Here is an 11506-nt window from a genome sequence, read left to right on the forward strand (position 1 = left end):
CCGATCCGTGACCCGAAATTGACACTCCTAGAAGCCACATGACTTGTACATATCCTATATACACAGGATATGTATAAGTCACGTGGCTTCATTTCATTGAAATCCAGACGAAAAGATACATTCGGACTCCATGCAGAATAATTTCTCCATTTTTAGATCGATTGGTTGAGAACTTGAGATATTTAATCTCATCCATGAGATTTTGAGTTTTATAAATAAATAAATAAATTCTTAGTTAAAATACTGACTTAAATAGAATCAAATAGATTTTAAATTTATTGAATTTACTCTAAAACATTTTATCTCTACAACCGGCCTAATTGCTAAACAGCTAACGAATTTTTTTGGCGGGTAGAGGCCTCGGTGGTTGACCGCTATAGATTCTCCATTAAAAAATTTTTTGGAGGAGAAAAAATAAGTCAGGACTCGTGAGCAATAGGTGTAGAATAGAAAAAAGATTAGGAAGAGAGAGAGAGAGAGTGGGGGGTCGGGTGGGTGGCTAGGCGACAAGTCGTAGCGACGGTTGCTGGTTCCCCGCAGCTTCCTCTACTCTCTCCTATTTGACGTCTAGTATTTCTTGAACAATTCCAAGCTCTTCCCTTCAACCACTCCCATTCCATTAAAGACAAGCAGAAAACAGAAATCTGTGGGAGGAATCCGTAAAAGGGAGAAATAGTTGGAGATATCGAGAAACCCACGACAGCATGAACAAAATGCCAAATCACAAAAGATATCCATTGATCCTCTCCAATTTTTTTAATCAAATCCAAATCACTTAACCCTTTCTCTTAACCTCTTTCCGAAGATCCCTTCACTCTGTCTTCTTTCTCAATTCCCAGTCCTCCCTTCCCTTTATATTCCCACCTCCCGTTCTTGTATTCCCTCCCCTCTCTCACCTCCTCAATCTTTCTTCTTTGATTGCAAAGAGAGAAAATCATTTGAGGAAGATAAATAGAGAAAGAAAGATAGATAGAAGATGCAGGGAGAGGTGGGAGAGGATCTCCTTAGTTTGAGATTGAGTATAGGTAGTGCCTGTCATTTTGAACTCACGAAGAAAAGGAAAAGAATGGATGAACCAAATGATAAGAATCTCATGGTTTTGCTTCAAGCTAGGGATCGGATGACGCGGCTTGGCTGTAACAGGCCTGCAATGGCAGATGACAAGGGTTTGCAGCCCGTCCGCCTCCTCTTGTTATGCGCCGATGCTGTGGACCGCAATGATGTGAGCTCCGCCACCGACTTTTTGCGGCAGCTCTACCGCAACGTCTCCTTATGCGGTAACCCGATCCAACGGATGACCGCCTACTTCACTGATGGTCTCTTGGCGAGGTTCTTGACCAAGAATTCTTCCTTCTATAGCTCTATCATGGCGGACCCCTCCCCTGAAGAGGAATTCTCTGCTTTCGCTTCCCTCTACCTAGCGTCCCCTTACTACCAATTCGCACACTTCACTGCCAACCAAGCCATCTTCGAAGCTTTCGAGGAAGATGAGCATTGGAATGGAGGATGCCTCCATGTCATCGATTTCGATGTATCATATGGTTTGCAATGGCCTTCTTTGATCCAATCTTTATCCGACAAGGCAACGAACCAGAAACCTATCAATCTGCTTATCACGGGGTTTGGCGGGAGCGTAGAAGAGCTCAGGGATACAGAGAAGAGGCTTTCGAGCTTCGCCTCTGGTTGCCGCAATATCTCCTTCGAGTTTCAGGGGAGATTGAGAGGAGAAAAGAGACCGGAGATTCAGGTAAAGAAGAATGCAACTGTGGCAGTGAATCTAGTATTCTATCTCCACACCCTGAAGAATTCTTCTAATATATGTTCAACTTTGATGCAAATAAATACATTGAATCCTTCTGTGGTTACCTTGGTTGAGAAGGAAGGGAGCAGGGGGAATCACAATGGCTTCTTGTCGAGATTCACAGAATCCTTGCATTACTTCGCCGCCATGTTTGATTCCTTGGATGATTGCCTCCCAGCCAGGAACATAGAAAGGCTTAGGATTGAGAAGAACCACTTGGGGAGGGAAATCAAACATGCAGTGGTTGTTAAGGATGAAGAAGAGAAAGGTTGTAGATATGAGAGGTTGGAGACATGGAAGGCAGTGATGGAAAGATATCGATTTGAAGGTGTGAGGATGAGCTCGCGTTCAGTGAGCCAGGCAAAGCTTATTCTTAAAATCAAGAGCCATTGCTCTGCAATGGATGACCATGGCACTGCAACTGGATTTCGGATCTTCGAGAGAGATGAAGGGATGGCAATATCCTTAGGTTGGCAAGATACACATCTAATCACTGCGACTGCATGGCGACGATCTTCTGAATATCAATCAAAATCATTCAATCTATATTAATATTTTGTTTTTTATGCGTGTTATTACCATATTGATTAATCTTTCTCATAACAATTTTTTTTTTTTGCCTTGTTAACATAATTGGCATGTGGTTATGTAACTATATGATCAGAGAAATTCAAAGTTGTTTGTTAAATGTAATAATTATTAGCTTCAATTATGAAGTTTTATTTGTATTGTTTTTATCTACGTAATCTTATATTTATATATTTTGCACCGTCTCTCTCATCTGATTGTGTGCTGGATCTTCATATAAAACTAAGACTTCAAACTTTGTATTTCTCGCCGCTGCAATTTTCAGATGTCGAAACTCCAGAAGTATGAAAATAATATATATTATCTTTAGTCAACAACATTAACTTGTGATGTTTATTGGTTCAAATGTCACAGAAAGGTTCCTTACACGTGAATAGAATATCAAAGGCTGGGTCAAGTTAAGCTCATAAATTTAACAATTAATTAATGGATGCAAAGTAATAGATTTATTATATTTGTCTTGACTTTGTCTCCAGCATTGAAAAGAATGCTATCTGCCAATAGGGCTGACAAGGCGGTGACTAATTGTGGATAGAGACCAAGCCATATGCACCCCTGTAAGGCTGTTAACTCTACCGATTCTCAATTTTCTTAGATCAACAGCTAATGCCGGCTTAAGCGCTTTCACTCTTACTATGAACATATTTTCTATTTCTAGAAATCACTAATTAATCCAGTTGTATTCAAATATGAAATAGAGTAGTTAGGTGATTTATTATTATTTTGGCATCTTAATATGCTAAATTAATTAGAAAATGATCAAAATGATCTCTTAATTTTTTATGAAGGATCAAAATGATTTTCAATTATATTAAAAGCAGGGGTGGAATCAGACTTATCTTTTTAGGGGGGGGGGGGGAGGCAATGGGTGGATCCCCATTATCTTTGCCCCCCCTCAAAAAAAAAATTTATTTTAGGGGGATAGTTTTAAATATTTTGGTATTTTGCCCCGCTAAAAATTTTTTTTTGCCCTCATTTTATTAATCCTAAGCATTTTTGTCCATACCCCATCAAAAAAAAATTTTTTTGCCTACCCTAAAATAAGAAGCTGGATCCGCCCTTGGGGGGAGCAAACTTATAAGTAAAAGTGTAGAGATTGAAAAAAAATGGAGGGAGATAAATTACCTAAAGAATTGTATAATAATTTTTTTTTTAAATTTTTAGGGGCTTATAGTGGATCCGCCCCTGATTAAAAGACTTGATTTCTCAAGTCTTTGAGAAAAAAATTAAAATAGTTTTGTGATGAGATTATTCTGGCTCTTTTTTAAGAGGTTGAGGAGATTAAAATAGTAGTTTAATATGGTTGGATATTATTTTAATTTTTAATAAATAGTAGTTAATGAATTATTTTGATTCTTTCTCTCATAAATTAATTAAGTTTGTCTCAATAATTCTTTTAAGAGCTTTAATCTTTAAAGTACTCTCTGGTTTTCAACAAAAAAAAAAAATCTCAAAGAAAATAAGATATGCTTATATGTATATAGTACTATATAATGCTGCCATATGCGTAAATTCAATCAAGAATCGTCCAAATTCTGTTGAAAATATTTGAATTAATTATTTTTTTTTCCAAACTCGTAGAAGAATAAATCCTTGTTGATGCTATGCTGTATTTTTGTTTGTGAAAGTTAGTGTAATGTGATGCCAGTTGAGTGCTAGTTCTTAACTTTCTTTTTTTCTGTTTTCATGGCTCCAGCTGTTTCCTTGTAGCACTGTAGTAAGATTCTAAGGATAATAAATAAATAACCTTTGAACTTATCTGTTGACTTGCTAATCTTTATATATATATATATATAAACGGGATATCCATCCGCTGCCATCTCCGAAAGGGCCTTTGGCAGTGTGACTAATCCTCGGCTAACATAAAAGAGGCACGCACCCTAGAAACTTCTTGACCCGCATTTCATTGGGCCTCACTTAAGAGGCGCTGACGCTCGAGAGAAATAGAGCATGGGTTGGGGGTTTCCAATTATACTGGTCCACCAATCAAGCTAAGCAACGGTGGGTTTCTTCCAATATTTAAATAAAGATATTATTTTAAATATTTATAATGTAGCAATTAGTATAGTAAATTTTGAATAGTGATAAAAAGTAAAAACTATGAGAAATTTGATTTTATATGCCTCATTATATCATATTTAGAAAATTTAGATGCTATTTATTTTCTTAGAAAAATATGTCTGGTATTTTATTTCAGATGAATCATTAGGTCTAATATTTATTTGAACCAAATTAGAATTTCTTTGCTTCAAAATGCAATTAGTAAATAGAAGCGAATATCTCTTTTTGTTCGAAATAAAATTTTGGATATATTTCTTCGTAAAGATAAATATTGGGTATTTTTTTACAATTACGGGCCTTAATGAGGAATTTTTATTAGGTATGGTGTCCTGATGTAGCTCTACATTCGGACGTCAGTAAAATGATGCCACGTACTCTTACTCTTTACCGCGTGGCCCGACGACCCGATTCGGACCGGACCCGGGATTGTTATGTATTGACTGATTTGTGCAGACTGGGGTATTGTTAGGTATTCCTCGATATTGCTCGACAATAACGAGAAATATCATTATGTGAAGACCAATACCTAGCAATACCGAGCAATATCCCGGTTTTGCTAGGTATTGGTCTTCACATAACAGTATTTCTCGTTATTGTCAAGCAATACTGAGCAATACCGAGCAATACGCGAACATAGCAACCCCGGGTTTCGGTCCAGGTTGGCTCGTCGGGCCGCACAGTAAAAAGTAAGAGCACGTGGCGACATGTTATTGACGTCCGAACGTAGAGCTACGTCAGGACACCAGACCTAATAAAAATTCCTTAATGAGGCATAAAAAGTAAAAAAATTTGAAATTTATTCGTACTTTATTTTGTTTGATTCTATTTGATTCTTGTTCTGTGCATTTATAAAAGCTTTACGCCCAATCAAAATGAAAGCTTAGAGCCTAAGCTAAGCGATGAGAACTATTCATCTTCTATGTGAGATCAATGAAGTGGAGAGCCGGCATTTTACCATTAGAAACATTATAAAAAGAATAAATTTGACCATTTAGTAAAGCACACCAATCGCATATTTGACGGCAAAAGAGGACTATAATGGAAAGGTTATTTGCAATAAAAACTACTTCAATCGCATTATTCGGAACTGTTTGTGGCAAAACGGTAAATAATTTTTATTTATCATAAATTGCTTAAGGACTATAAAAGGGAAGCTCACCCAAAAAAAAAAATGGCAGAATTTTGTTATCGTTTGTTGTAGACCAAAATTTAGATTAAAAATTTTTAGGGATGTTAAAATTGGGTCATGGGTCAGGATCGGGTTGAACCGCAATGAATCGACACTAGTTGAGCAAACTCGAACATGACCCTTTTTGAAAATAGGTTAGGTATTTTAACTTGGACCGGAACCATGCGGGTTACCGGATTGACCCGACCCGACCCGTGCACATGCGACTCACGGGGTGAGGGCATTTGGCGGTGACAGTGCCGGTGAGTCAGCGACCGCAATCAGGGTGGTATGCAGGTGACGAGACGTTTCAGCTGCTCAGCGTGGCATGGGAGTGTCACACGGCTAGGTTGGCGGCGGCAGGGACATGGCACGGGCGTTGCGGCCGGCAGCGACACTCAACGTTGTCACGCGACTCACGTCAAACACAGCCATTGAACGAGACGTCGTCAGCGCGGAGGGGGCGACGGCCAGGCATGCCAACACGGTGCGGACATGACGACATGTCGACACGGACAAGACTCACAAGTCGCGGGTGCGGGCTGGAATTGAATTAGGATTTTATTTTTCGGGTTGGTCCGGGTCATTGTCGGGTTTTCGAGTCAACCTGAATCTGATCAATTTTTTCAAACGAGTCGATTCAATCCGGGAACTTGAACCCTACCCGTTGCACTGTTAACATATAAACAAGAAAGTACACTTCTTGCCAACTGTAATGGTTAAAGCTTGTACGGTCCTTTAGTCGGGCTCTATAAATACTTTTGTATTCCTGTACTCTGGGTATTAAGAAAATGAATAGTTCAAATATTGGCATGCACAATGGGTTGATTATAACTCAGAATTTTTGGGTCAAATTTGAGTCGAGTTTTCGGATCGTATCAAATATTAACACCCCTAAAAACTTCTTAGAACTATTAAGACTCCTAAAAATATCTATAGAACCCTTTTCGTACCAGCATAGAAGACCAAATGACAATGCATAATAAGATGGCTTAATACTAGTTGAATACTAGAGATGGCCGAGAGGAGATTCCAAATGAGGGTTAGAGCTCTGGAATTCTTCTATGAATTTGATATTTATCTCTACAGAATTGTGCCTTTTTTGTTGAAATTTTTTTTGGCTGTGGAATATTGTAAGGTGATTATTATATAAAAATAACTATTAAATTTAGAAATATTCAGCTAAAGCAGAATAAATAATGCTGACATACTGAATTAACTATATTTCTTCTTCAATAATACTTAGTGTTTTACGATATACAAGATCCGTACCTTCTTGCATATGTGGGCTCCACATCATCCTGATGTTACGATCATTCTTGTATTTCATTTGTTATAAATAGTTCATCTGTTTCCACTCGGTATTCCTCTTTCTCTCCCTCTCATTTAACATCTTATATGGCATCAGAGCGGTAAAACTCCCCTCCCTCTTTTCTCTCGGTTCTGCTCGTCTTTCCCATGGAGACCTCCACCACCACCTCCTCCCCCGATCAATTCGCTTCTGAAGAACAGCCGCAATCCTCTCCGACGATTCCGACGTCCTTCAAATTCCTCATGAGCAATGTCAAGAACATTATTGCTCAACCGCTTACCGTCGAAAATCATCCCTCTCTGGCGATCTCAGGTTCTTAAACTCTTTCGGGCAAATGGATACCAAGGTTTCTTGGATGGATCTTCCTCCATCATGCTAAGAATCAGGACCACGATGACTGGTTAGTCCATCCCCAATCCCAACTACACCAACTGGCTCTTGCTCGATCAGAATCTCGCAGCCGCCTTATACTCTGTCATATCACCGACAATCCTCCCCTACGTTTTATCCGTCGACCACTCCAACAAAATATGGACATTTCTTGATCGGCGACCTCAATCAAGCACCCGCTCAAGAATCATTTAGCTCAAACACGAACTTCACTACCTCACTATGAAGGATAAAATGATGTCTCAATACCTTCTTGACATCAAAACCAAAGTAGACTCTCTTGATGTCGTCGGCGCCCCCATTGCCGTTGAAGACATTATTCACTACACTTTGGACGGACTACCGCCCACTTATCAATCTTTTAAAACCGCAATTCGTACCAACCTTCAAAGTTTAGACGATCTCTATACCCTTCTTTGTAGCGAAGAGCTAAACCTCACACATGAAACAACCCGCAAGCTCTAGTCCCTCCAAATTTTTGCGAACTCCACTGCTCTTACGGCAGCACGGGGCCATGGCCGAGGTCGATCTAGCACTTCCCGCGGGCGCAATTCTTACAACAATATAAACTCATTGAAGAACACTAGAGGCGGAAAACAATCAAGATCGCTCGTCACATGCCAAATCTGTGGCAAGACCTGACACTCCGCGGTCAAATGCTAGCATCGTCATGACGATCAATACAACACTGAACAACCACCTGCTGCTCTCTTCACCTCCCCCTCGCCTCCTCCACCCACCGAATGGTACCTTGACAGCGGAGCCTCCCACCTTATCTCGGATCCGACGCACTTCCAATCTTCACATGCATACACCGGCTCCAACCAAGTCATCCTCGGTAACGGCCAGCAACTCCCCATTCACACCACTGGTAAAGGTCTTTTACCCACACCTAAAGGTAGTCTTCAACTATCTCACTAAATCTTGTACCAAATCTTTCTTTCAATATTTTATCTGTTCATAAACTCACCACTTACAACAAATGGATTATCACATTCTCTTCTCGGGCTACAAAATCAAGGATCCGAAGACCAACCGAACTTTTCTCATGGGTTCGTGTATTAACGGGCTCTATCCTCTCTGTACGATCCAGCACAAGACAACTACTACCTCTCAGTTCGCGCTTCTCTCCATTCAACCCATTCCCGATCTTTGGCATCAACGTCATGGCCACGTCTCTTCGGCCATGCTTTCTTATCTAGCAAATCATTTTTCAAACATTTGTACCTCTTCTATTACTTTAACATGTAATACATGTAGGATGGCTAAAAGCCACAAACTATCATTTAAAAAGTCACAAAGTAATAGTACTTTTCTTTTCAAATTAATTCACTCCGACGTCTGGGGCCCCTCTCAATCTGTCTCAAACTACGTATATCGTTACTACGTTAGCTTCATAGATGACTTTTCAAAATATACGTGGGTGTATCCTCTTGTCCAAAAATCCAATGTTTTTTAACAAATTTCTCGAATTTCAGAAAATGATCGAACGATAATTTCAGACTCATATTCGCACGCTTCGTACAGATAGCGGCGGTGAATTCATCAACAATAAATTCTAAACTCATCTAATTGCTCATGACATTCTTCATCAATTTACTTGTCTCTACTCACCATCTCAAAATGGTGTGGCCGAACGCAAACATCGTCATATAACCGAGACCACTCGCACTTTACTCATTGAAGCATCCCTTCCGACATATCTTTGGGTTGACACTCTATTGACCGCCGTCCATTTAATCAATCGTCTGCCCTCTCCAAATACCTCCAACAAATCACCATATGAAATTCTATATAGAAAACCACCCACGTATAGAAATCTAAAAGTCTCTGGTTGTCTTTGATATTCGTGGCTCAAACCCTACTCCACTCACAAACTCTCTCCATTATCTCACCCGTGTATTTTTATAGGCTACGCACCAGTCCAAAATGGATACTGGTGCTTCGATCCTACAACCAACAAGATTTACACCTTGTTACGTCATCTTCAACGAAGAAATATTCCCCTTCACTCAACTATCAAACCATCACAACTCAAACACCAGCCCGCCCCCTATAATTCCTCCTCTACTTCTTGTTCCAACAAACGGGTTACCCACTTCCATCAGTAATCACATTAGCATTCATCTCAATCCTCCACCCTCAACTAAACCTGTCGCTTCCTATTCATCCATACTGGCCTCCAACTACCTCAATCATCCAGACACATTTCCCATTCAATAACCCATTCCGTCTCCTTCCAACTCAACTTCTTCCACCAACACTCACAACCCACTACACACCACATGCTCACTTGATCCAAGACCGGCCACTCCAAATCAAAGCAAGTCTTCAATCTTTCTCATATCATTCACCACACCGAACCCACTACTTTTAATCAAGCCTTCAAAAGCGAATACTGGCGAACCGCCATGTCTCAAGAATTCCAAGCATTACAAATGCAAGGAACATGGGATCTTGTTCTACCCCATCCCAATCAAAATGTACTTGGATGCAAATGGACTTACAGAACCAAACTCAAATCCAACAGCACTGTGGCCCGATACAAAGCTCGGTTCGTCGCAAAGGGCTTCAATCAAGAACACGAACTTGATTATACGGAAACCTTTAGTCCCGTCGTAAAGATTCCCCCTATTCGTGTTCTCATTCTCATTGCTCTACATTCTAACTTGGATATTCATCAATTAGACGTCTCTAATGCCTTCTTACACGACAAACTATCTGATACCGTATATATGCAACAACCACCAGGCTTTCAAGACTCCATGCATCCGACCCACGTTTGCAAATTGAAGAAAGCTCTATACGGCCTCAAATAGTCTCCACACGAATGGTACGCAACTCTATCCAATCACCTTCAAACTTTCGATTTTATTATCAGCAATGTTGATCCATCTCTTCTCATATATAAATTGGGTCCAAACTGACTCTACATCCTACTCACCTACAACTCCCCCACGGAGATCAAATGGCTACTATCCAGCCTCCAAGAATGCTTCAAATGCGCAACCTCGACTCTCTAGCTCACTTTCTTGGCATTCAAACCATTCACACAACTTACAGAGTCCTTCATCAACAACAATATGCCAAACGAATTCTGGAACGTGCTGGCATGCAAAATTCAAAATCCGTCTCTACCCCCATCTCCTGCAAAACCGATAATTCAACCAGCTGTAGCACAGATTTCTCCAACTCTCAACTATACCATCACCTGATCGGATCACTTCAATACCTTACTTTAACACGCCATGTCATTCAATTCATGGTGCATCAACTAAGCCAACACATGCACGCTCCTCTCAACAGCAACTTCGACGCACTCAAAAGACTTCTTCGCTACATTCAAGGTACAACTGATAATGGTATTCCTTTGTACCGAGATCATCTAAACCTACAAGGCTTTGTCGACGCCGATTGGGCCAACAACGCCTAAGACCAAAAATTCATTTTCGGATACTGCAACTTTTTAGGTAAATCATTAATTTCCTGGCAAGTCAAAAAGCAATCCACCGTGGCCCGATCATCCACAAAAACTGAATATAGAGCTCTGGCAATAGAAGCCTCTGAAGTCTTTTGGCTCTACCGTCTTCTCGAGGACTTTCACATTCCTCAACTAACTCATACAATTATTTATTGCAATAACATGTCTGCCATCGCCCTCGCCAATAATCCGATTTATCATGCTAGAACCAAACACATCGACGTGGACTGTCATTTCATCAGAGACTGCATTCGGTCAAAACAACTGACTATCCATCATATATGTACCAATGACCAAATAACTGACGTCTTCACCAAGCCACTACCAATATGTCGGTTCAAATTTTTATGCAACAAACTAATCACCACTCTGCAGTCATCAGTTTGCAGGGGCCTATAAGATATACAAGATATGTACCTTCTTGCATACGTGGGCTCCACGTCATCCTGACGTTACGGTCATTCTTGTATTTCATTTTTTATAAAGAGCTCCTCTGTCTTCTGTACAAGTGTGAATGAAATTTTAATCTTTCTTTGTTTCCACTCGGTATTCCTTTTTCTCTCCCTCTCGTTTAACATCTTACAAGTGTTACGGGCTAGGATATTCACGACAGTAAACTATCAAATTTCAAGTCTTAGCATTGCACGAGTATCTAGCTCATAAATAGAGAAAGAACATAAACACAATAACCTTTTTTATATGGAG

At 40.0% G+C, this 11506-nt stretch overlaps 2 protein-coding genes across 2 annotated transcripts; both read left to right on the plus strand.

The window, feature by feature from the left end:
• The first annotated feature begins 466 nt into the window (after window positions 1-466).
• Window positions 467-2532, plus strand: LOC110109432 (scarecrow-like protein 23). Its single transcript, XM_020840501.2, has one exon. It carries the CDS (start codon window positions 977-979, stop codon window positions 2351-2353), a length of 1377 nt encoding a protein of 458 aa, XP_020696160.1. The 5' UTR covers window positions 467-976; the 3' UTR covers window positions 2354-2532.
• A 7756-nt stretch (window positions 2533-10288) lies between these two features.
• LOC110109413 (uncharacterized mitochondrial protein AtMg00810-like) lies at window positions 10289-10753 on the plus strand. The gene has a single exon (XM_020840480.2). The coding sequence runs from the start codon at window positions 10289-10291 to the stop codon at window positions 10751-10753; it is 465 nt and encodes a 154-aa protein (XP_020696139.2).
• The last annotated feature ends 753 nt before the right edge of the window (window positions 10754-11506 follow it).

This window comes from Dendrobium catenatum, unplaced genomic scaffold, assembly GCF_001605985.2.
Source record: "Dendrobium catenatum unplaced genomic scaffold, ASM160598v2 fragScaff_scaffold_537, whole genome shotgun sequence".
NCBI classification, from domain to species: domain Eukaryota; kingdom Viridiplantae; phylum Streptophyta; class Magnoliopsida; order Asparagales; family Orchidaceae; genus Dendrobium; species Dendrobium catenatum.